The sequence below is a fragment of the Excalfactoria chinensis genome, chromosome 13 (genome assembly GCF_039878825.1).
Source record: "Excalfactoria chinensis isolate bCotChi1 chromosome 13, bCotChi1.hap2, whole genome shotgun sequence".
NCBI classification, from domain to species: domain Eukaryota; kingdom Metazoa; phylum Chordata; class Aves; order Galliformes; family Phasianidae; genus Excalfactoria; species Excalfactoria chinensis.
This window is the reverse complement of record NC_092837.1, coordinates 2,017,912-2,044,054: the sequence shown is the minus strand read 5'-3', so window position 1 is coordinate 2,044,054 and position 26,143 is coordinate 2,017,912. Positions and strand designations below refer to the sequence as shown.

Below are 26,143 nucleotides of genomic sequence, written 5' to 3'. Positions count from 1 at the left end.
CTACAAATTTAATGAAAACAAAGCGGTAACATCCAGCGGGGCGTTCATGCTGAATTGCTGCTTCCATACATTGCTGGGATTTAAACACTCTGCAAGAGCCATAACCAGAAAGTTACACAAGTGCTTTGCTTGAGCAGCAGTCTGCTAATGAGATCTGCAGGCCTTGAAGTAACCTTGTCTGAGGTGCGTATGGGTTTCTATCAGGAAATACTTTACAACCTTCCTTCATACTCTCAGTCTGGAATTTGCTTCAAAGGGCTTTGACACAGCAGTGAGAACAACGCTGTAATATTTGTAACATTTAATGTGCTGTGCGCAATGGCATTTATCACTGTCACAGTGATTATCTGCCTCTAATTAGGAAAGAGCAGAGGAATCTATCAGTGCAGTGTGGGGGGGGTCCTTTAACCTCAAGTCCAACCCCCCCCAGCAGAAACAATCCGTGATCAATCCATGCGGCTCCCTCTTGACACCTGCAAGATGCCGGTGCAGAGGAACTCATTAAAATGCATTCTTTAAATTTCTGATGCAAATTGCCATGCAGTGTGCTCCAGCAGTTAAGGATGGCGCAGGCATTTACCTGGGCTTGTACCCAGGCTGCCAGCATGGCTCTCCTGCACCCATCCCTTCTGGCTGTGGGCACAGAGCACAGCAGCGTGATGGAGTGGAGCACTGAGCAATGCTCTGATGGCACAGAGTCACAGGAGCACGTGTGGTTTTAAAGATTTCTGGAGATTTGTGGAGCAGGGTTAGGTTTGTGTGTGGATTTATTTCAGTCCGAATAACCACAGATAAACAAAGCACCCACGACTGCGCTTGAACAAACTGAACCTGAGATGCAGTGAAGGGCTCAGTGGGGTGGGAGCTGAGCCAGGAGGGTGCTCTGCTTGATCCCATTTGCTGCTTGAGGGTGAAAAGTGGGCAGAACAACATCTGTCGGGGCTGGGGGTGAAGTTAACCCCTGGGGTAGCCCTGCTGCGGGTGCGGTGGGTTGGCACATCACTGCTTTGCTGGGACAGGTATTTCAGTGTGGGTTCCATAGGCTGTGCAGCAGAACTTGTTTCCTTCCCCATAAATGGCAAATGGAGAGCATGGGGCCGGACCAGCAGGAGTCAGCCTCCAGGTTGGACTCTGTCTGAGCCCTGAGCCAGCATAGCGTGCTGAAGGCACTGCTTGCAAGCATTTAGTATTTAAATACCTTTTAATCATCCTCATATCCTTATTATCGCCTACACATGCTGCCGGTCTTTATGGATGCAGGGAGACCGAGAAGGGCTCAGCTGCAAACCGCTGCTCCTGTGCTAATGTGGGCAATGGGAGCATCACCCGACACAGCGACACCGACAGGAACAGAGCAGTGCTTGCAGCCAGGGTGGAGAATATGCAAAGCAAGACCTTTGCAAAAGCAGGTCTTCCTCTGGCTGATAAGGGGTAAAATATAATTTGATTTTTTCTAAAGTAGCGCAGTGAGTTGCATTACTGTCTGAAAAAGCCAACGAGGCTACAGTATTCCATTAATAACAAGCAAGGAATAAATTACCTGCAGATGACATTTTGTAATTGAATCGCAATCTAATATCCCAGTAATATATTACAATAATAAGAATATTAGGATGATTAAAAGATATTTAAAACTTCAGCCAACAGAAATGCAAAGACTCAGTGCTGGGTAAGAGGCAGATGCTGTGTGTGTGTTTCGCTGAGTCTCAAAACCAGGCAGGTAATGTGATGGGTTTTGGCTCCGTGGTGTCATAAAGTTCCTCTCTGATGTGTGCTTGAAGTCTGTTTGTTGTCAGTTCTAAATGTTTCTCCACAACAACAGCGGAGCTGGGGGCAACCGTAAGTGCAAGCATAAGGTCTAATATATTTTGCATACATCTAGCACAGTACGTGAGAAATGTCCATGTGGGAAACCACTGTTCATTCCCCAGCTCTTCTGGGAGAAGGCTGGGCGCTCAGCACCAGAGCCACAATCACTGGGGCGAATGAGGGGGATTCTGCTGGTGTTGGTGAGTTCATTGAGCCTGCTAATCCTTTGCACTGCTGACTGCCCTGCAGAGCAACCAGCACACGTGGCTACATGTCTGTAACACCAAGCTGAGATCCATGGGTGTGTAGTTGGGGAGCTCTCGTGCTCACACAGTGTGATGGAAACATCTTCTATTTGCCCTGGAGATTTGGTGAGTCAGTCAGACAGAGCCATCCTACGCTTCCGTCTGTCTCACATACTTCCATCACCTGTCATGTTAATGAATGGCAGGTAATTGTGTGAAGGTTGTGGGTGGGAGGAGTAGGAGACCCTCCTGAGTGCTGCTCGGTGTTAGGGAGCTTGGCAGTTCACTTGCTAGCAGAAATGCAGCAGTATGTGAGATCAAATGCATATAAAATAAATAATATTTTATATTTAAGTCCTGAAGTGGACCTGGCTTTGATAAGGGGCGCAATGGCATCCCTTAGGAAGCTCATAGCCACCACCCAGCTGCCTGCCAGGAACATGGCACCGCAGCTCCCAGCCCCTTCCCACCCCATTCCTTTCAGGAGATATTTCTGCTCTGAAAAAGCAGTCGGGCACTGGCACAGCTGCACAGGGAGTGGGGAGTCCCTATGCCTGGGGGTGCTCCAGAACCATGGGGATGTGGCACTGCAGGTCAGTGGGCACGGTGGGGTGGGCTGGGGCTGGGCCAGGGGATCTGAGAGGTCTTTTCCAACCTGAATGACTCTGTGGTTCTACAGTTCTGTATCTTCCTTCCTTCTGTTTCCCATCACCCTCTATCTACACAGATCAGCTGACACGAGGGAACCAGGAAAATGTCCTTTTTTCAGCTCTCCCATTGCTGAGATGTGCAGTCCTAGGCAGAAAGGCACAACAATCTTCTATTGCCACAATCTGTTCTAAAATTTATTATGCTTTAATTGATCTTTAATCAACCCGGCCTGGTTAGTGCTTATATATTACTGAGTAACACATACTCCAGAACCCACTGAAATAAAAACCCATTCCAGGAAGGAAACTGCTGACTGAAGGCTCCAGCTACCAGGGGAAACTAGTACAGACAGAATCCCATTAGATGAATGCGTATAAAGAAAAAGCCAGCCTTCTGTGAGCAGGAAGATAAAGTGCAGCCATAATTTAAACTGTTTGATATAGTAAACAGTTAGAATATGTTTTGCAGATTCCTTACTGTAGGGGTGAATCACTCCCAATTCACTCACCACACAAATATCAGGCTTGTCAAAGAAAAAGTATTTCCTATGCATTTCTGTTTGGAAATTAAATGGGTTTGGGGATGTCTATAGAAGTGCATATACCGAAGCGTGCTGGGGGTGTATAGCTGTGTGCATATGGATCTGCATGTATTCTCACATTCACATGTTTGGACTCCAGTGGAGGCTGCTGGTTTAAGCTGAAAACCACCAGGTGTCAGTTAGGAAGAAGCAGCGCTCCCAGAACAGGGCCTGCCCCAGTCCCTGGGTGGACATTCATTCCTCTCCCCCTTCTTCCCAGGGTCTGATAGATAGATGCTGCTGTTCTTGAGGTGCACACACATTGCAGTGTGAGGACTTTCCTAGGTGCTGCCGAATAGGGGTGGATTCACTGAGTTATTTCACCACATTTGAGTCGGTAACTTTGCTCTCCCAAAGTGTTTTTTGGTACAGAAATCCACGGGTGGTGGCTGGGTTTAGTGGGAGCCAAAGTGAGTCCTTGACCCTCAAAAGATGGGAGCGTCTGATGGCCTCGTACTGTCCAAGTGCCACCTGCTCCTCTCTAGGAAATTGTTATCAGTTGTTGCTTTTTAATTCTAGCTCCACTCAGAGCCTCTGGTAGGTCCATAAACAGTAGGAGAAGTCCTTGACATCGTGCATGGGAAGTGTCTGCCTGGTGGTGATTTCAGGAGATTTAACTCAGTTTATAATCTCCGTTCAGTTTGAAGCTCGAGGGTTAGAACTCAGCTGAGGGGAGCTGCTGTTGTGCTGTTCTCCATAACAAAGTGCCCTCGGTCCGCATTGTGTGAACGCTCAGACAAACCCTGCCAAATGGAGAAGCAGAGCCCCCGACCTCTCAGGGTTCCAATTAACTCCCCTGCCACCGTCAGTTGTATTTCAGCCTCTCTGGTGGACACAAACTTTCAATGCTATAATTTGCAGAGAGCCTGGGAGCCACGGAATGCAGCAGAGAAGAAAAGAAGCAATCATAGCTTTGTCATCTGAGGAGGAGGCTGACCCTTGTGTCCTATCAAATTTAGTCCTAAATACCTTTTGCCGTTGCTGTGGAATGCCCTTCAGCTGGCACCGGCGTCCCTCGCACGCTGAGCTAATGCATTCAACAGCACAGACTCTTCAAAGTGAGAATTGAATCTTGTTGCCCCTTGACAAAGATGGAATAATAGTGTAATGCAACAGAACATTTTTGAAATGCTAATACTTGCCACCTGCAACTTAATTTTATTTTTTTTCTTATTGCCTCTTTTATGACATTTCACAGTCCCATAGTCTCAATGGATGGATCTGCATCATAAAAGTGACACGCTGATGATTTAGGAAGGATAGTCAGTCTGAGTGAAACGGATGGAGTGCTTTAAGAGTGTCAGTTTAGCACCTATTACATAGGGTCAATGTTCATTTTCAATACATCATTAAAGCATCCTGCTAAATCACTCAGAAAATGTTCGTGTTCTCCTCTTTGAGCCACCATGTTAGATTACAGGGATAATGAAGTGTAACTGCACATAAATGGCAGTTTTACACAAGCATATTTTATTGTTTTCAGGGCCACTGTTTGAGGTTATTCTGAATATGAAACATTAAAATATCCCCAGTGAAATACCGAGTACCTCTTTAGGTGATGGTTCCCATACTTAGGTTGGCAGTCAGCTACCAGCTCCATCAAATTTGATATCTACCGAAGTCATTTTCCCACTCTATCAGTTTTACAATATGCGGTGTTCACTAAACTAATATCAATAAAATCAAAACTGCCCTCAGCCCAGTAGCTAGTTCTGAAATTGCATTACAGGAGATGTATTTCTATTGTTTTGAGCAGAACCTTGGAAACTCGGTTATGTCAATAGAAGTCCCTTTGCCAAGGTCAGTTCAAGTGCAGGATGGTTTTTGCTGGCGTCAGGTGTTATTAACAGTGCAGAGTCTCAGAGACACCTCTGTCATGCTTACAGTTTCTATTGCCAAGGTAATGTTAAAAATCAGAACTTAGAAGACAGGAATCAGGAGTTACAAACATGAAATGTTAAATATTAAACAAGTCCTTGTAGTCTAGCCCTAAAATTGACTATTCCCACAGTACACGCGGTGCTGCGAGACACTTGGCATGAAATTGGATTTATGGATAGTGCATAATACTGAAAATATTAACTTCTCTTGTACTGAAACAGAGAGCTAATGCTGCTTTCACCCTACCAAGGAGGGAAAAAACTATCAGGTTCCCTCAGGCTTATAAAATATTTACCTGCTTTTATTGCATTTTGTAATGGGAAACGTGGCTTTTATTAACAGAAAGGTGATGCAAGTGTGTCACAGTGGACACCCAGCCCTCCTGAAGTATCCATTCTTCATCCCACCCCATGCAGGACTTCTCATTAACTTTGTGCTCATTTACTTTTGGCTTTCACTGCATTGACTAACCAGGTGCAGACAGGCATCCTGACCTTCTCTCTGTTCTTTAAGAAAGAGCTCTCTATTAATTGTGATGGGACTCTCCAGGTTCAAGGTTCGGATTTGTAGATCGCGTCTGTTGAAATGAGGAGGTAAACATACTGGCTTTTAAGACTGCTTATGTTATATTGCTAGTGTTATAGAGTTTGATTCCACACATCGCTATCAGGAGCCAGCTGCTCTCTTTGATTGGACTGTGTCATTTTGGTTTGTTATAAATAACATTATATGAAGGCAGAACAGTCTGAGATGTGGGAACAGAGAGCCTCCAGGAAACCATTACCATTCTCTTTGCAGTGCAGGAAGAAGGGACCAGGACATGGCAGAGCCATGACAGGCTTTGCTGAGAGCAGGAAACATTGGGGAGAGGCTGCAGGGTGCAGGTGGCACAGCATGGAGCAGAACTTGGCCCTGGCACTGTGAAGTGGGGCTGGAAAAGCTTTCTGAGGCAGCTAATGATGCAGGGCACTGCAGATTTTTTTAATGCTTCAGCTGGGAGATTCCTGCCATTAACAAGAAGTTTGTCTTAATGACAGGCTTGTTTTAGGAAGCGTTCGAAGCTAATAACTATACTCAATAATGATGGTGAACATTATAGAGTTTTCCCTGTTCACCTGTAAAGGATTGTAAAAGGCTTCTGCTCTACTGCCAGTACCACCTTCTGCAGGCTGCATGCTCTGCAGCTCAGCTGCTACAGATCCAGCTTCTTCCTGGGGCTCTCAGGGAAGTGCTGCTGGAGAGGGTTCACAAAATCAGGAGGAATTATGGAAAGAAAGGATAGTGAATAAAGGTATTTCCCATTACAAATAAAACAGACCTATCCTTAATGGGAAACTGTTATGTGAAGAGCAGAGGGTCACGTTCCTCATTTCTCTTCCAAAGAGCAGTGAGTGTCTATGCACACAGTATCACTTCTCCAGGACAGATCTACAGGGTGTTGAGCATCCTCCCAGGAAGAAGAGCTGAGTTCTGTTGTCCTTGTTCCTAGGATGAGCTCCCAGCCTTGGGTCAGGGTTGGCACGAGTGGTACATTTGCCTTAATGTATCTGATCTGTTCAACAAATGGTGTGAAGCCTTAACAGATAACACACAGCATGCTTTGAGATGCATCGCATGAGTGAAACTGTCATCATTTATTACAGACAGGTGAGTTTTGTGAATCATAACCTGGATGTGGATGTGCAGCAGTGGTTTGTTTAGCACAAAATCCTCTGGTTTTAAATTCTGAATGTATTTCACGTGCCTGGACCCACCAGTCCCCTGCCCTGCTCCAGGGATGCATTCAGTGACCTTTGTATTGTTAGAGCACCGTCAATGGAAATGATGCCATGAGCTATGGGATTTAGTCCTGATTTCTCCAGAGAAAATAATTTCCTTGTCATTTCAATTTGTTTTCTAGCTTTCCCTTCCGAAACCAGCCAGTGCTCTCTCCACATTCTTGACTTCACTTAATTGCCAGAAAAAATATATTTTGGAAGATCTGCTTGTTTTATTTTATGAAGTTATTCTGAGTTTTCCACTCTGCTCGTATTTCCTTATTACAGCGCTCTCTACTCTTCCTGAGTGTGGCAATAAATCAATGTTATCTGGTCTCCAATCCTTTAACATCTTGAGAGTTTCCATGGGTAATGCTGATACTGTCCTCTCATGTGACTGAGGCATTATTTGTGCCTTGCCCTCAGTCTCAGGCCAGTTCTGAGGCTGCAGCGTTGGTCTCATGGGGCAGTGACACTTTGCTCCTCACCAGAGCCAGGTACAGTGAGCAAGAAGAGAAGGCACGATGGTTTTGTTTGTTTTCTCCTGCCGTAATAGCTTTGGCTTGATTTTCTTGCTGCAAGCGATGGTCTGAAAGGTTTCTGGTCAACATGAATAAATTAATAAATCCACTCTCACATCCCATTAAGTGTTGTACATGGCTGCAGCAATTAGCAGCTGCTCCCTCTGTAGATTCTCTGCGTGTGGGATAATTATTTCATATTTATCTGCGCTGCTCAACAGCTCATTTCTGCAGCTGCAGCTTCTTGTGTCATGCAGAACTTCTGGAAGATAGTTCTAGCTGTCCTCATGGCTTGCTTTGCTTCTGAACCTGGGGAAGCCTCCTGTCCTTTGTGGTTTTCTGTTGCATGAAGCAGAATCTGAATATTACCTTGAGGATAACCATCCCATCTGATTTATTCTCCTGGCATTTTAGTGACAGGTCAAAGACAAAAGCGTTCTGTGCACTTGCAGAGCAATGCTGCAGCTGAAGCTTTTTAAAGGGTCGTTATTGAATCTGTTGTATGCAGAGCTGTGCAGCCGTGCTGTCCTCCTGCAGCTGACCTTCAAAAACCTGCTCCAGAACTTTGAGCCAGTGATTTGTGTGATGTGTCGTGTCATTTCTATGGCAAACCTCATTCTACAGATGACCTTAGTGCAAATTAGTCAGAAGAAAGCATTGTTCCTCGGTTAGTACAAGCAGATGATCCTGAATATGGGCACAGTTGGGTTGTGTGGACTTGGACGGGGTCTGATGGGTCATAAAAAAATGATGGTGCTTGTGTCTGTGGATCAGCATAACTCCTCCTGCAGTGAAACCCAACTGAAAGGAACCGCTTTGGCCTGATTCATATACATCCCTGCATCTGAATGTTATGCCACTGTAAAACAAGATACTAGGGGATAAAACTTTAAAGGTTGGTAATAAAAAGGTAATAAATGGGATATACAATAGACTGATGGGAAACTTCATTTATTTCCCTGAGTTACGGATGACCTCATAACTCATGAGTGGTGGAGCAAAGCAGAGTTATGAAAGTCATGAAAGGTCATCAATAACAAGTGGAAATAAATGAGTTAGTCCATTGTGTTTTCTGTTTGCATACAATTCCACTGATAGATATGACAGCAGTGTTGGGCTGATGAGGCTCAGGAGGAGTGGAGCTGGGAGCATCCCGCCTACAACTCACTTCCATCTTCTCCATCACAATTGGGGGATAAGGAGAAATTTCTGTGAAATGGAAAAGTGACCAGAAAGGTGCCAGCAAAGGGGGGGGGGTGAGTTGTTGCCCTTTTCTCTTAGGCATCTGTAGTGAAAATGCTAAAGTCGTGTCTGGAAGCCATGACGGAGCACCTGGTGGGAAGGCAGGACCAATACAGGGGAGCTCAGGTGTATGCAATGCAGCTGAGTGACCAGAAGGACTGAAGGATCCACCCCTGTCCAGACCTTATTTAAGGGCTGGCAGTGGAGCTGAGGGTATCTCACTGGATGTTCCTGTTTATCTGAGGTCTTTTGTTTCTACATCCATGATTGTTGCACTTGGGTTTATCTTTTTTTGCTTCAGCCTAGGGCTTTGCCACCCTGCTACCATTGCTGTACTTTCCATCATATCATAGTGTTACAGGACCGTTACCACAGGGCAGTACACTGTTTTGGAACATGTAGATGCACAGGGCTTTGTGGCACATGGAAAGGCCATGGAAGGACCAAAAGACTGCAGCAATGCAGACTCAGATGACTTATAGTGCAGTATAACAGCAGGAGAATGCAGCAGGTCTTGCGATGACGTTTCCTCTGGTGCCAGGCTGTTAGTTCCACGGTTGTATATTTTATTTCAGCCTCCAGTTGCTTCCGAGACTGTTTTTCCAGGTATGATGGTAACTGTCCCTTCTCTGCCCTTGTGCAAACTTTAGCATAAGCCAAGGTCAAAGCAGAACATAGCAGTCACTGATAGCTCAGACCCTGCTCACATTTTAAGAGCTCTCCAAGAAGGCAGCTGTGTGTACGTAGCAATTCCACCCATAATGGGATTATAAAGTAATCTCAGAGAGGCTGCGAGAGTAACCTTGGGAAATAAGGCATGTGTCTGGTTCTGGTTCAGATACGCTGTGTAACTGCAGCTAAATAACGTCTGTCTCTGCTTTAGCTCACCATCTGTAAAGCAAGGGGTTTTACGTTCTTTCCATAAAGGAATACTGCTGGGAGGGGAAAAAAAAAACATAAATACATGAATTGTGCAGATATTCTTGTCCTGGAGAACCAGCAACAGAGCGGTACTTGAATGGAAAGTCACCAGAGGAAACTAAGAGAACGTTGTTTTGATGAGTCAGTTAAAGAGCCAACACTCTTCCTGCTGACAGAGGATTGAACTTCAGAATTTGGTTAGAAGGCACTGTTTTGCTGACAGCACTGTCTTTCAAAGGACATACAAAATCAACACCTGACCATCTGTAGTCATTTAAGATTCACCCAGAACACTTTGCAGCAGAAGAGCTGTTGTCAACCTTGACATCTGGACAAATGCCAATGTCTCCTACTCTGTATTAGTCACCCTGCGTAAACCGATGCAGCCTCTTCAGTCCTGTAGTACCCTCTTGAGTTCTTGGGCATTTGCTGCGTTTCTTGCTTCAGGAGCAAATGCAGATGTGGGTCTCCCACTGCAGGCTGCAGCAAACTTAGCCTCAGTAACGTGGTCCTCCTGGAGCTTCAGACATAGAGTCCTCTCAGGACTGTTCACCAGAGACCAGCCCACATGTGATTTTTCCCCCTGGTGCTCTGGCAGAGGTGACAGCCAAGAGCCTCCCCAGGGACACACAAGGACAAGGGCATGCAGTGCTGCTGGGCAGAGCCCTCGTGCTGTCTATGAGCAGGGCTCTGGAGTTCTGCCTCCTGACCTTGGTTGATAAGCATGCATTTTCCTTCAACGTGTCCTAAATTTGGATGAACATTTCATACTTTCAGCCATTGCTAAGTGAAAAATCTAGAAAAATAGTTTAAGCAATTTTCCACAGAGCAGTAGTCAGTAGAATGTATGAGAGATGATATTTCTGTGCTGTCTCGCTTGACAGTATTGGGGAGCAGTGATTTACCTGGTTTGGTGTCCTTGGCTTTTCTCCTTCCCTCAATCACTGTTATCTGTAGCGTGGGAATAAAGGCTCGGTTCAGTTTGAAAGGAGCAGTTCTGCAGTGGTTTATGAATGCTTTGTTTGCTCAAACATCTGACATATATTACTCTGAATCATTAGGAGCCTTTTTTCACAATATGTCCCTGACTTCAGTACTTCATCCTTGACAGTTCTTGTATGAGCATTGCTCTTGATTTATGTTGAGTGTTAATGATTTGAAGTGCGTGAAGTACAACAAAATCACCCTAGTTTTGGGGGTGGGGATGTAAAATTATGGGGATAGCAGTGCTTTAATTTGGGGCTAAGAGCAGAGGTTCCTGTGCAAGGCAGCCCTTGGTGCATGCTTTGGGACCACGCTGCTGTGCTTTGAGGTCAGATGTACTCGGTGGCTTAGTGAAAAGGGGTGAGCATCTGCAGCCCTCCATCTAACCTAGACATGGACTGAAGGAGCAAAATCTCTGGCTTTTGCTCCAGTTGGAGGCATCTCGAGCAACCCAATCTCACAATAGATGTCCCTGCCCATGTCAGGGGTATCAAACTGAATGATAATCAAAGGTTCCTTCTGACGCAAATGATCATCTTGATTTTTCACTCGGTGATGCCCCAGATCCTTCTCTGTTCCAGCAGTGCTGGTGTTTTGCTGTGCTGCTCGATGAAGACGTAGTGAAGGGAAGGACAGAGAAACTGGAGGCATGGCAAAAGGTGAAACATAACTGCAAGACGAATGAAGGAGTATTCCTGTCACTTGGTTCCAATAGCATAATTTCAATAGTTATTATCGAATCCCTTCCACTTAGAATTAATAACTGATAGAAACAGTCAGTCTTCAGGCTGTTTTCAGTGTGTTTGAGGAAAGCTTTGCACCAAGAATCCCTGCTCATGGTTGGGCCTTTTTGGCGTGCTGTCTCACCAGACCTTGTCAGGCATTGTCTGCTGTCGGATGTGAGATGGCTTTGAAGGGATACAAGCCACAAAGGACTGTACATCAATTAAAGTACAGCAGAACGCCGTTCACCAAATGCCCTGCAGGTGTGTGTTATATCTTAGTGGCTGAATGTCATGTTACATTTGTGAAAATCAGTCCATTATCAAAGCAGTGATTTACGCAACGGATTATACTTACTGGCAAAACACAAACCAGGCACTGATCTTGTTAATACTCAGATTGGCTGTAGGTTTCATGTTGGAAATCTTTAATTTTTGCTTTATCATCATGAGCTGTAGCTACACTTTAATGCTGTGTTCTGAGGTTTTCCTATCTCAGAGCTGTTATTTAGATAAGATACTAGCAAAACCAATCGAGGCAGCAGTGCTTGAGATAGTGTCTTTTTATGGTGCACTTATTTGTATCTGACCTTTGGTGAGTGTATGAATGCATTCTGTGTGCTGTTTGTGTGGCTCTGCACAGCTGTATAAAACAGAGGGCAGAGAAGCTCTGTTGCAGCAGGTGAGGAGGGGTGCTCAGGTAAAAGCCAGCACTGAGGAAGGGACGCTGCTTTAATCACTCCTGTGATGATGCTCCCTCACTCCTGCACTGAGATCTCATTCCTTGTAAGTGCTCTAAGGATGTAATATAGCAGCGCAGTGGCTGTACCTGGGGGTTGAGGTCTGTGTGTGCCTGTGTGTACAATGCAATGGAAAAGATGTTTTGTAAATGCCAACACATGAGTTTGCAACCTGAGTGCTATGGTGAGCCCTGACCAGACAGGTGCAAACAAAGTCAGCTGATAGGTCTGCATTAATAGTTGGTCAGGAGTTGGTCAGGTGTGTTAGGAGAGATGATTCCCACCCAGCCTTTCCTTCCCCCCCATGGCTGAGCCCAGCACATTCTCACTGCCTCTTTCAGGGGCAATGCACCCTCCGAGTGTTTGTACTTAGGAGTGAATTGTTTCTTGGAAAAACAGAGCATCTGGTTGGCAATATTTGTGATGAGTGCTGTGCCAAAGATCTTAAAGAGAGTATCCCCAGACTCTTGATGTGATGAATGTTGTTGTTGTGGCACTCAGCATATGGTCGCTTTGCTAGCAAATAATTTAGAATTAAACAAGCTTTCATTTGGTCCACTCAGTTTTTTCCGGGCTGCTGTAAATCAAATATTTATTTAAAGACTGTTTGTATTTATGTTACAGACTTAACCAGGAGTAGTTCATGGTATATAAAGCAATATGCGCTCCTCAAATGTTGTGTTTACATGCTGTTGGATTGGAACAGGTGACTGAAGCACCCTTTGCATCCAGTTGGTGTGGTGAGGTGGGGCTGGGTGTACCAGGGATCGGCAGCCTGAGTTCACCTGAGCTTCAAGGAATGAAGCAGTGGGGAAGGGAGACCAGGATGGGGTGAAGGAAGCTGGGTGCCAGCAGGAGGACTGGGATGGTGGCAGCTGGGGCTCATCAGGGCCGAGACTGAGGGGCTGAGAGGTGTTGGTGCTGTGATCCCACTGTGAGGTTGCACAGCCTCTGAGAGCAAATGTCAAAGGTGATTCTGAAGGGGATTTAACAACAAAGGATATTAGGGAATGAACATGAAGAAAACGCATCATTTCAGCTGTCAGAGCCAAATGTGAAGAGTTTAAAATAAAGTCGAGGATATAAGGTAAGAAAACCAAAGTGCTGACGTAGCTGCTCTGTAAACAAGTGGTCTGCTCCATTCTGCAGGATGGAGAAGGGACTGCAGCCCTGTGCTGCCTGTGTCCCACAGCTGCTGACCTGCAGCTTTGCCCTGCTGGTGCCTGGGGTTACATGCCATGGCATTTGTAAGAAAGAACTGCTCCTATAAATTGTTTTGCTCTGAAGATTTCAAAGGTTCAAGAAGCTGATGTTGTTGGTCGGTACACAAAGAGTACTGGCCTCAGTGGGCTTTGCTGCCATATCTTGCTTTTCAAAATGCCTTTTCGTATGATAGCACAGATGATTTGTTTTCCCTGTTACTTCCAGCGATGCAGCATTTATCATTCTTGTATTTCTGGAATTTAAGTTGCAGCAGTCGCTGTGAATCTCTGCTTCAAAGTACTTTCGTATAATTAAATTTCAGTTTTATATGTGGATTTTATCTGTAAACCTCTGAGGGATTTTAATGAGAAATCCACAGACATGACATGCCTGTGGCTATTTGCATGGCCTCTATTGCCTTGGATGCTGAGAAATCTTTCCAGATGGATTAATTCTTCCTGCAGGGAAACTGAGGCATCCCCAGCTCTGACCCTCTCTGTAGAGCCTCCTCCCAGCCCTTTATTGTCCATCCTGCAATTCCCTGCAGAGACAAAACCCAGGGGAATGCCAGGCTTTAAAGTGATGCTTCAGTATTGTGCAGTGGATCTACACTGCCTGCTGGGCCCGGTACCAGCACTGGGCATGGCCCAGCCCCTTCTGCAGGTTCTTAAAAGCCTCTGAACTGCGGGGGATTGGGCTGGCAAAGGTTTAACTGGGACAAAAGATGTGCTGAGAGCATGAAGCAGGGGATTTTCTTCAGGGGCTGCTCTTTGTGCTTTGGTTCCATTCGCCTTCCTCACCAGAAGGAAATGTTATTTTTAATTATCTGTTTCTTGCCAAATTTCTTCAGTAATTTCTGACTTTCCCCTACCCTTTGTGTTTGTAAGATAGGAAGGGCACGCATGAGAATGCTGATGCAAAACTTTATATCAACTGATGTTTTTAAAACAGGAGATGCTATCTGGGCTGCTGCTGCAGCACAGCCTTGCTGTGCCTTAGCCTTGGCAGAAGGTGAATGGCTTTGTCCCATCCCTGGAAGCACCCAAGGCCATGGATGGGCCATGGGCAACCTTACTTGGTGCAGGGCAGTCAGCCTGCAGCAGGGAGATTGGGGAGAGCTGTGAGGTCCCTTCCAGCCCAACTATGCTGTGATTCTGAGAGTTCAAGTACAGTACAGTTCTCCCAGGCAAATCTGTGCCATTTCTTTATTTGCAGAGCTGCATATTGCTGCAGCATACATCAGATTGGGCTGAGGCCTGCCCTTCCAGGGCAGCACAGCAGCACATGGAAAGATGCTTTCTTTGGGCATGCTGAGCTCAGCCTGGGGTAGCCAGGCCCTCCCATCAGCCATCCCACTCCACAGCCTAGAGAAGGCATTTCCATATACCACAGTGTGAGCCTGGAGCATGTGGCAGAAATAGCTGTGTGTGCCTTTGAGTCGTTGGTTTTTCCCCCAGTTACATAATCGCAATTTACAAATGAAATGTGCTCTGATTTTACACGACTGGCTCGAGAGCAAGGTTGCTGTTGGTGTGGAAAAGCACCAAAGAAGCCTTCTGGGGAGGCTGAACTCTGACTTGAATGAGGCAAAACCCAAGTGAGCAATGGCTGGAAGATGAAGGAGAGGGATGGAATAGCTCCAGTTGGATGGAGCGAGCCTGGGAAAGCTGAGTTCTTGTGTTTCTGTAAGTGTCCTGAGCGTGGCCACAGTCAGAAAAGATGCCAGATCCATGTAATCACCACAGCTAAGTTTGCAGTCATCCTTACAAAGAGCAATGAAAGCTCCGTGAATATTATTACGAATGCTTATTTACAACTTGAGAGTGTGGTATCATTGATTTGAGGGTTTATGAGCGCAGGAATATGAGAGAGTATGAAGGAAATAAATAGATCCCATTTGAAATGCTTGGGGTTTTTTTTAGAAACCCTTAATCTGGGCTTTAAAGGCAGTGTGAGCCCTTTTTCTCAGCTCCTTGTTTCCCGGTTCATGCATTTTTCAGTTTATCACATTCATTGCATATTGCTGGCCCAGACCTCGAAGTGAAATGAGTGGGGAGGATAAGATTGCAGCCATTCAGTGTGGCCATTTCAGGGGTCTCAATGTTGTTGCGCTGCTTGGGAATCCTTCCTGAACCCACATACCCTGCAGCCCGACTCTGCTCTATTTGCTAAGTAATTTACGTACACATTACAGTGGTTCCCACAAGTCATGCTGTACTTAATGATCTGACAGCATTTCCATGATAAACCCTAGGGGTTTATAGAGCAGCCATAAAAATTCACTCCAGGGAGAAACTTGGCATGCCACGTCCCATACCAGAAGCTCTTTTTTTCTGCCTTAAATCAGGTATAAATCAGTTCAGCTACTGTAGCTTATTGAAGTTCAAAATAAAAAAGTCCAGTAGTTTCATGTTTTTTGGACCTCTGAATTTCTGAAATACCACATTTTAAATACAGGTAATGGCTGCTCTTGAAAGTTCCATTCCTTTGGATGAACCATTCTAAAGAGTTCCCATTTTGAAGCTAAGGAATTGCTGATGGAAAGGCAAAATCCTCCGTGCTCCCAGTAATGCTGGTTCTTGGATTAAGCCTTTTGCTTGAGGCAGCTCTTGCTTTTGGAGTGGTGAAACTGCAGTTGCTACCAATGGTTTCTTTCAATTCCAATTGGATGCAGTAAAGTGCAGAACTACAGAGAGCAGGTGAAGCTTCACACCTGTCCCAGACCATCACGTTCTTTTTTTCCTGTGTGTTCAGTGGAAAACTTTGGTACTTCTGTCCTTTGGTTCTTGGGAGGGCGCTTTTGACTCGTAGTAAAAGAGAGAAATCTTTGGAGCCAAGTGTTACAATGATCACGACTACAGAAGTAGTGATAAGACCGTTATCAGGCCATTAGCAATTCTACCTTTCAGATTAATAAATTGACTGGGAAAGTGCATGGCTGTTACAGGACACTGTTGACACAACATGGGAATAATTTATCAAAAATTAATCATATCAACACTGCTCTCAATATGTGGGAAATAGGAGTTTAAAATAAAAACAAATGCATTTATGTAAACTAGTCTCTAAAATAGACTACTTGTGCCTATTTACATAATGAATCCATCACTTATCACCCCCAGGAGATTAGATAATTAAGCACTGAGCAACTTATATTTATTCATGTACTTTCAAGAATGAATGAATTATCCCTTTCTGCACAAAGTGAATGTTCTTTGATTAATAACAGGAGGGCAGGGATGGGATTTTACAATGGGAAGTGTACTGCTCGTTTTCTTAAAGAGAAAAGAAATTGATCTTTAGAATACAGTGCATCAAGATGCTGTTTTTGATTGAAAGTCAATATATATGGTTTTAGCAAGCTTGTTAGCTGTGTGAACACTCTTGATACAACTTCATGTGGCAAAGCTGGGCTGAAGAATGCAAGAAGGCGTTGCAATATTTCCTTATTATCTGCTTCTCTCTTGTGTTGAATCTTGGGTTCCTTGTCACAGTGTTGTTAGAAGGGTGTCCAGACTTGACAGGAATGTGAGACAGGGTCTCGTCCTGCAGCACGGTGCTGGATATCGCTGAAGATTCGCATGTATTTATGCCAGATTGTGCAATAAGACAGGCTGCAGGCTTCCTGTGCCATGCTGGGACCTGCCTGGGGAGCCCTCACCCATGGCCTTTGTGAGTAATGACAGAAGAAGGCTCTGAGTGCTGAATTCTCTCATACTGCTAGAAATATAATTATGCCTTTTTATGACTTAGGAAACAGCATTACTAATTTAGTGGAGAATTTACAATAAGATACTTCCTGAAGTAGCATGCCCAAGGTCCCGAGGATTTATAAATTACATTAAGAACTTGAATTATTACAGCTACAAAATATAGCTGGAGTATGAGCGTTCCTACTTAGCATTAGAAATCATTTTGTTATTCACATTAATTAAGCCTCTAAGCCTTAGAGGAAAGCTGTGAAGTGGTCACTCTTTTCCTGAGAAACCAAACTCTCTGAGCATCCTATGGAGGGCTGTGGGGTCACCTGGAGTCCTGATGATGTTCTTTGCAGGTTGTGAGGCCAGAATCCTGATCCCATCCCTTGCTCTGACCCCAGGTGGGAGCTGATGGAATTCTCCGGATTAATTAATTGTGAACAACTTGAATCGAGTTCATTAACAGCTCTAATGTGGTTAATTAATAACACAAACATTCCCGGTAGCGTGATTGGCTTTCCCATAATTCAAGGTTGGTGTTTGGAAAATGGAGTTTTCATCTCGGGTTGAGTGATGGATAATCCTTCACCGCCAGCAAGCAGGTGAGGGGATGTAAATACTGCTGGAGAGGGCGGGTTGTCGAGCCTTAATCTCCAGCAAACTGTGTTAACATGGCAACATTTCTTCCAGAGCTGGTCCTGGAGGCAGCCACTGTGACAGCTTTGCATGAGCGCACAGACCCGGGGTGATTTGTTCAGCAGTGGTTTTGTTAATTCATTTATTTGCTCTAGGAGTAGGGTAGAAACTAAATCACGGGGTGTTTGGAAAATACTCTAGTGCTAATCCGAGTAATTTATGTGTGTTAACCGCTGTTTTGCACATTCAGACTCACTGTGAACTGCCCTTAATATTTGCAGTGAGCACATCCCATCCTAGACAGTAACACCTCATGTTGGAGTCATTCTTTGGCTGGTCAGACCTGATGGTCAGTTGTGTTGTACCTCACCTACAGAACACTCATTTTAAAATCCATTAGCTGCGATCCTCTCAGGTTTAAGAGGGTCTGAAATTGATCTCTTTCTTCTATAGCGAGCCAAACACTTTTTATCAAAACTATTGGAGAAAAAGCAATTAAAAAAGGAATATCTTATTTTACCCACTTGCACACTAATTGCTTTGGCTTTCTTGATTCAGTTAGGTCCTCACCTGCAGATAAAATCAGAGAAGATTTCTATCTGTTGAAACAAACGCTAATATCACCCTTGTCCTTCGTGCTGCACTGTTGGCCACAGGGCAATAGACAGACATATACTGACTCAGTGCAGTGCCTGAACGCAGCTGCAGCACTTGGGGAACCGAGTGGGGGCAAAAGTTTGCATCCCATTAAATCAGTCTCAACTTGTCCCACTGCTGGGAAAGAGTGACGTGTTTGGGGCTGCATTACCCAATGCTCCATTTCCCGAGCTAAACATCCGTGTGAGCTAATTTGGAGGTGAGGATCTGTGCATGAGACTTTCTGTAGCAGTGAGTTCTCCCATCCCTTGCTTCCAGCAGTGCTGTGTTTTAGTACGTTGTGTACTGTCCAAGAGCCTGTTATAAGATTAAAGAATTATTTCCTTGTCCCTTCAGCATAATTTAAGCAATAAAGTCCTTTGCTCTGGATTCTCGTCCTCCTAAAGCAGATACCCATGAACAAATGTAGCAATGATTAAAGGTGGTAACAATGTATTAAAAATATTTTTTTTTTCTTTAGGTTTAAGTGAAAAGATCTAATTAATGATATGAAGCACTTTAAAAAGACATGAAATCTTTTTCTGCATAGTGTAGCATGAGCAAAGGCGCGCAGGGAAACGACATTTACTATGTAAATTATCTCTACGCCGTGCTAAATCAATGAGTTTTCCTCCATAGATGCTCATTCCAGGTTGCTCCCTATAATGACCTCAATTATACATGTCTTCATTGTGAAATTATGATTGCCTTTGGCGGGCTGCAAATGACAGCAGAGGAAAGATTTCCGTGATAAAACAGCACAACAAGTAATACCTGTGTGCATTAGTATGCAGAGTGTGCCGAGGTGAAGCGCAACTCCTGCTTTAGAGCCTTAAGAAATAAAATTGGAGAGGAGGGGTGTAGGAAAACATTTGGCAGTATCTTGCCATTCTTAACAAGAAAAGGAATTAGTGAGCCTTCACCGCGTCAAACGTGTCAGCGTCGCATCAGGGGATGCAAGACATTTAAATGGTGGCATGGCTGCGTGGTTGGCCCAGTGGTCTGCACTGCTTTGCAGCCCCTCTGGGATGGGGTGTAGCAGCAGAGATAAGAGCTGTGAGGAGCAGGGTTTCCCTGAACCGCCCTCCTGCCCTGACCATGGGGCCATCCTGGCCTCCTTTTAGTGACCGTGATTTAATTTGGAATTAAAATGCCATAGGCAAACATGATTGCATCTGTTCCTTCCTGAAGCTGATTGTTACTGAGGCGGTACCCCTGTCTTGAGCTACCTAAAGTTGAGTCGCAAGTGTTGGGATCCCATTCCCCTGTTGGTGGCAGATGGGTTACAAGAACGACTTTTTCCTCTCCATGCTATTTTGCTTCAGGTGAAATATCAATGAGGAATACAAGGTTTGACGTGGCTTGATAAATGCAGTAATCAAGGACTGATACTTAGAGAATCCATGGAATGTATACAGAGCTACTGTGCTTACATCAGCCTGCAGAATTTCCCAATGAACTTGAAATTGTCCCAGTTTAGGACCAGATTCCATTCCAGCCTGCATTCCGCATGTGAGCATGTTCTGAATATTACCCATTCGTTCCATTTGTTTTTTATGTGTGTGGTAAAAAATCCTTTTATCTCATGAAGATTTTTAAACATAAAATGAGAAGCTCAATACTTAATCTAGAGGGTTCTACCCAAAATCATTATGGTGACTTGAATAATTTGTGTGACCAGCATCAGAGTGTTTGAGGACTGCAGCTTAAGTACAAGAGCCTGATTTTTCTAAGAAGATGTGTGTTCTTACACCAAGGAGCACAACCTTCATCTCCTCTTGGGGCTTCTCTGTTTCCATCCCAAAGCACCTGGTTGTTTAAGTGCGTTCTTTTTCTAGCGATGCCAAGAAAGCTGTGACTAAAACCAGACAACATAATCCTCTTAATGGAAAGACTTTTGAAAGTCAGTGTGGTCATGATAGGATGCCTTCAAATATATTCCAGAGAAGTATTTGAGGGGAGAATTATTTAAGTGATCTATATGACATACATGCTGTAGTCTAAGAAGTCCCATCTTGCCCTTATTCAGTTCCTTTACAAGTGTGTAAGGGAAACTGTTGATCACAGCCTGAATCTCTCATTAACCATCTGAGGCAAGTGATGGGTCAGCTGTGGGAGCACAGGTGAAGGTAATTCAGCTGTGCTCCCAAAAGGGGGGGAGCTTGACTCCACCTCTCCCAGATCCCATTTAAGGGCTGACCAGCACTAAGGTAGCATCTCTTTCTGGAGATTGCTCCTTTTTGGAGTTTTTGTGGTAAGCTTCAATATTGGTGAGCATCCATCTCAACTGAAAGCCTCAGTGCTGGTGAGTCTTTTCTTAGATACTCTCTGGCTATCCATTCACTTTGTAATTACAACTATATGCTTGTATTATTCCAACTATACGCAAGTGACAGCCACCCAAGTTGTCTTCTTTAGGGACCACTGGAGCTCAGGGGCTGGGCAGTGTGAGAAACAGTGCACAGAGTTAAGGAGAGCAGCAGTAAGAAGGTATAAAGAATTCTCATAAATGAATAACCCTTTATTTCATTTTCATCAAGAAAAGATGGTCCTCATTAGCCCTTCTCTGTGCTACAAGTTATTGTAATTATTGATTCTTTATCCTGACAGGTGTGCTCCAAATATTTCATTTATAAAAATGGAGCTCTTTTTAATGCAGAAATTGACAGTTATGAGCACCTCTGTGGGGTTTACATGCTTCGGGCAGGTGGGTGAAGGCAGAGGGCTGGGGCACTGCACTGTACACTGACCCCAGCATGAGACCTTCTCCAGCTGGTACCTGAGGGTGATGCCTAGTGAGATGTAGTTTAATGAGGTGGTGTTTAATGAGGTGTTCATTCCTGGCTTAGCTGCTAACCTGACCATGGGTGGCCAATGTTCTCCTCTTCCTGTTCCTCTTCTGCCACTCCGTTTGGGCTTTAAGATTTCAGGGGGATTAAAGTTTGATGGTCTGACACTTCCTGTGTTTTTCCTATATGAGTGACTGCACCCCAAATACAAGCATGATGTTGGTCAGACTTCCCTATTTTTTGATCGATGCTACAGCTGTTTAGTTTAACTCGCGGTGTTTCTAAGAAGTGCTGGGAATATTAAGTGGGAGATCAGCTCGTGGCTGGCAGACACGGTGTGCAATGTATTGATCTTTGCAGCCCTAAATCAGCCTCAGACCTCCGGTAGTGAATGTGGTTTGTGGCACACTGAATTGACTTCTTGCTTGGGTGGAAAAGGGATGCAGAGCTGCTCAGTACTGCAGCGCAAGTGGGTTCTGCAGAGGGCCTCACAATCAGCAGATGGAGCCCTGAAGTGAGTCCTGTCAGCTGCCCGAGGTTGTGGAAGGCATCAAATATTTTCTAGAATTGTTACTTGAGAGTTTTAAAAGCAGATTTTCATGTAGAGGGTCTGAAGAGATGGAAAATGTTCCTTGAAGGAGTAGGTGCTGGGTTTTGTTCAGTGCATTTCTGTAGTGGAGGCCACGTGAAGAGGATTTTACCACCAAAGCTGTTAACTCTTAAGGCAGTATCACATCTTAAGCTGTGACTTGAAACGATAAAAATAGTGTTTGCAGTCGCTGGAAGTCAGCAGAAGAAAGTGCACGAGGCGTTTAAATCTTCCCAGTGCGGACACTGCAAGCGATGCGCAGATCTTGTGTGGGTCACACTGCAGATACAAGAGAGTGAGCCTGATGAGTAGGGGAACTGCCAGCTGGTGCAAGGAAGGGAATAACATGAGCCTACTGCTGTTTTGTAGTGTCAGTGCTGCTGCACTTGGTTTTCTTAAAGCATACAGCCTGGGGCAAGGCAGCATCCATCTCTTTCATCCCTGTTTGACTGCAGACAGTGCCAGTGGGATGAGGACAGAGGGGCTCATTCCCCTGACCAAGTTTCTGTCTTGTCTGAGGCAGCATAATGCCAGTGGGCTGTGTGCATTCATTGCTCCGCTCAGTGGGAAAGCTTCCCTCCTGGCTTTGTTGCTTAGAGATTTTTTTACGTCCAACTCCTTGCAGAAAATCTTTCAAAGTTATTCCTGGAATGGAGAAGAAAGGGAACCCTGGTGCTATTTGGTGTTATTCCTTTGCAGAGGTGGTCCAGCTCAGCCTACCTGAGGAGCAGCGTGTCAGCATCACCACCATCACAGTGGGCCTCAGCACCATCCTGACATGCAGCATCCGCGGGGCACTGCGGCCACCCATCATCTGGAAGCGCAACGGCATCATCCTCAACTTCCTTGACCTGGAAGACATCAATGTAAGTCCTGAGTTAGTCCTTCTTGTGTATTGAATGCAGCTTCATTTAGCAGCTTTTGAAGGGAACAAATTTTGTCTCGTTATTGTCATGGAAAACAAAGCTGGTGTGATGTTTTGTGTTTATGGTAATATCTTAATCAAAACATCTGAAAGAGTGGGTACTTGAAATGCTCAGGTTATTGCAATTTGCTTAGCACTGATACTTCATCCTGTGTTCCTTGTTCAGTTCAGTGCAACCAGAGCAGCCCTGGAAAGCAGGGAAAGGAGCTCTCCACACCATTAACCTCTTGGCTTTCTCATTCCCACTACAGAGCTGCAGGTTCATTGAGAGCATGAAACAACGCATTTACGGCTGGCAGTGAAATCTCTCCCCTATCTAAATCAAATAAATCTGTTTCTCCCCTTTCCCTCGCCTTTCAGCCTGCTCCCATCTCTCATTCCTCAGGATTTCTGAGGAGCAGTTTAAAATATGGGGTAATTCAGCAGGGTATGGTGATACCTTGGCAGGAAGGGAGATGGATCTCTCTTAATTCTCAGTGCTGGTCTGATGTGTGAGTCACAGTTGATCGTAAAGACAATACCTGAGTAATGGCATAAACTTCCTCATTTATTTAATAACATTTAATTATGGAGAGACTGGAAAGTCATGTTTAAAAAAGAATATGTGTATATATATGGTCTGTATTTAATTTCTCCTTCAATTGCAGTACATGGTAAATCAGTTCTTATTTTAATTATGCTACGGAAAGAGCTGATTTATGTTTTTGTTCAGCTCTTGTTAATTTGATGACCACTCAGTTCAGGGTTGTTACAGCCATAGCTCTCTAAATTGCTGTGTGTCTGGGATTGCTGAAATGCAAGAAGTCTTTGTTTTACTCTTTACTGCAACATAACACGTTATTTGTTGCCTCTGCCTGGGTAGGAACTTGGTGCACACCGCACTAAAGTGATTACTGTACACACGAGTTCAGTAATTACAGCCATCTAAAATTTTTGTTTCAATCAAAGCAAGAATTACTTTTTTCCTAAGTGCATTTTTTTGCCTTTTGGAGCGTGGCATTGACATGCAGTGTGAAAACAGCAAACATCCCACTGCAGTGCTGGCACAGGTTTGTAAGGAGCAGTGCTGAGGATGCTTAGGATTGTACACCCAGCCCAAGGCTTGCAGAGCTGACCGGGTTTCTTCCATCCATCCGTTGGTGCTGTGGTTGGGATAATGGCCATTGGGTCATTGCAATAAAAATACATGGAGCCACCACCAGGATGAGATGCAAAATCCGGCGTTCCCTCGTGGAGTGGGAGAGCAGTTGACCTGACAGCTTATGGTCCTGTCCAGATATTCTTCAGAACAGATCTAGTCCTCAATGCAGATTAAGCTGAGTAAAGATTACACCTGCTGCCAGCGTGCTTAGTTTAATCCATAGCAAGCAAACTTGGTGTGATCTGAAGGTCGAAGGAGCCTTTCTATGGGCAGCGATGTTTGCTGGGTTGATCTGAGGTGCCCAGTTTTGAGGCTCAGGTTTGCTGCTGAGCCCAACTGAGTTAAAGGTGGAAGTCAGCTATTCTGAAATCCCATTTCCTCATCCTCTGGAGGCTCAAGGGTGGTAATAGAATCTTTTGGCTCAAACTAATGAAAATTCCGGGCATTTGTTTGGTCTTTATGAAATTTTGGTTATGATGATGTTGATCTTCAGAGAGTTTGAAGTTGGTTTGTGAATGGAGCACAGGATAGCAATTGGGGAAGTGGAGCACGGTGAAGGCATGTTGGCTCTGAGGCTTCGTTTGTAACCCAACTATTTTAATTAGGATTGGAGCAGTAAATTTTGAAGCTCAAATGCCAGTTCCTTCATAATTTAGCGCTGGCTTGAGTGGACTTGTGGTTTACTTATGAGTAATTCACTTGAGCATTTGTTGCTAAATGCTAGGAGGACTTAGGTCCTCGAACACAAACTGGATCCTGCATGATTGCACACTCCCTGGACAGTCTAAAGCAATAGCAGGGGAAAAAAATATCATTTTTGATCTGTTTGAACTAATATCACTGAGAAACCACATAAAGAGCACTCAGGCTCTTAAAAGGAGGCAAAACAGGATTTACGCTCAGTTTTAATGTTTGATCTGTCAGTTTATGATCTCTTTCACCTTGTCGTGTAACACCTGGTTCTATTGCATGTCAGTTTCTTTTTTTAATCTAATAAACACTTCAGCATCTTTTCCATCTTTAATTAAACTGTAAAGCTCTTTATGTTCCATATATATACCATTGCCATCTGCGTTCTGGTCTGGTGACTTGAGGTGAGGCAATCTGGGGACTGTGACCCTTTTATTTCGCCCTTCTGGGCAGCGTGTCTGTGGCTACCCAGGTGGGCCCCTGCATGCTGGGTGCACTTGTTGGGAGCTCAGGTGGAGATGGCCCTTTGGAAGTGTGAACATACCTGTGCTCACAGTTAGTTCTTGCCTGTAGGCACCAGGGGCAGCTGCAGTGTTTGCTTTGAGGTTGCAGTGTGGGCAGCCCCTTGTGGGTGCGGAGAAGGACATTAAGCAGTCATCTCTTTAAGGGCATTGACAACAGGAAAGTGAAGGCAGTGTGCTTCTTAATACACTTGAAGTCAGTTAATGAAATTACTTCAGTTTTCTTTTAGAGTGCCTCAAGCAGAAACTCAATTGCATTTCTGCTTTTCACAATAAGGTTAGCAATTTGGCTAATTGGAAGTGCAACAGGAGATTAATTGTACCTTTTTAAGTTCAAGAAAATCCTCCCTGCTCCTGGCACAGTGGTAATCACATAGAAACCTACAGGATATTCATACACTTAGAAAAATCCTTGTATTAGATTTCAATTATGCTCTTTCTCTTCTAAATGCTAATTGAGGGAATCAGATCTAAATATTGGTCCGAGTCAGAAGGAACAGAACTCTTCAAAGACGGTGTGAGCGCAGCGGAGGGAAGGAACCGCTGTGGAGTCCTTTGTGGCTTTATTCCCTTAAGATTATTGATAAACATGATACGAGAAGGTTGCCTGTGTTCCAAATTAATACTAGAAATGAGAAGTTCAACAAAAACCAAAGTAACCTGAAATTTATGCAGAATGGAGAGGCTGAAGATTACTGTAATGCCTGGATGTTTATGTGCTTTGCTTAAATCATTTTTGAGATATCTCGAGTGGCAACCAAGTATTAATAACTTTCCATTTCTCTCTTAATCAGAAGCTTTCATAAGCAACCTTAATTTGTCTTGTTGGTGAAGAGCTCTGTTAATGAGTTGTTGCGTAGCTGGTACGAAAGAGCCATCTTAATGGTACATGTAATTAAGTGATTTTATTGCAAACATTTAAGATTGCTTTTTGCATGAAAATACTATTTATCCATACATTTCCCATCCAGGTTATTTATCCATTATAAATGTTTTTGCAGCTGTACTGGGGAGGGGGGGAAAAGCCCCATCAACTTTTCTGATGAAGAAAATAACTACAGTGTATCCGAAACGGGAGAGATTGCGATAGCTGTAAATTGATGCTTGACTACAAATAGCAAACTGGTTAAAATGTGTTATCTTTCAGAGTAATATACTTCTGCCTCCCAGGGAAAGGCAATATGCTGTCCTAAATCTGCGATTATGAAAGCATTCCTCAATTTGAAAACATTAAAAACAACCTCCTCATGGAGTCAAGTGTA

At 44.4% G+C, this 26,143-nt stretch overlaps 1 protein-coding gene across 7 annotated transcripts in view; it reads left to right on the top strand.

Moving 5' to 3' along the window:
- Positions 1-26,143, top strand: part of FSTL4 (follistatin like 4) — a 183,677-nt gene that overhangs the window by 125,527 nt on the left and 32,007 nt on the right. For all 7 annotated transcript variants that reach the window (XM_072348399.1, XM_072348398.1, XM_072348396.1 and 4 more), the window contains one exon: positions 22,304-22,470. In XM_072348399.1, the coding sequence (XP_072204500.1) occupies positions 22,304-22,470 (167 nt within the window). The remainder of the gene's footprint in view (positions 1-22,303; positions 22,471-26,143) is intronic.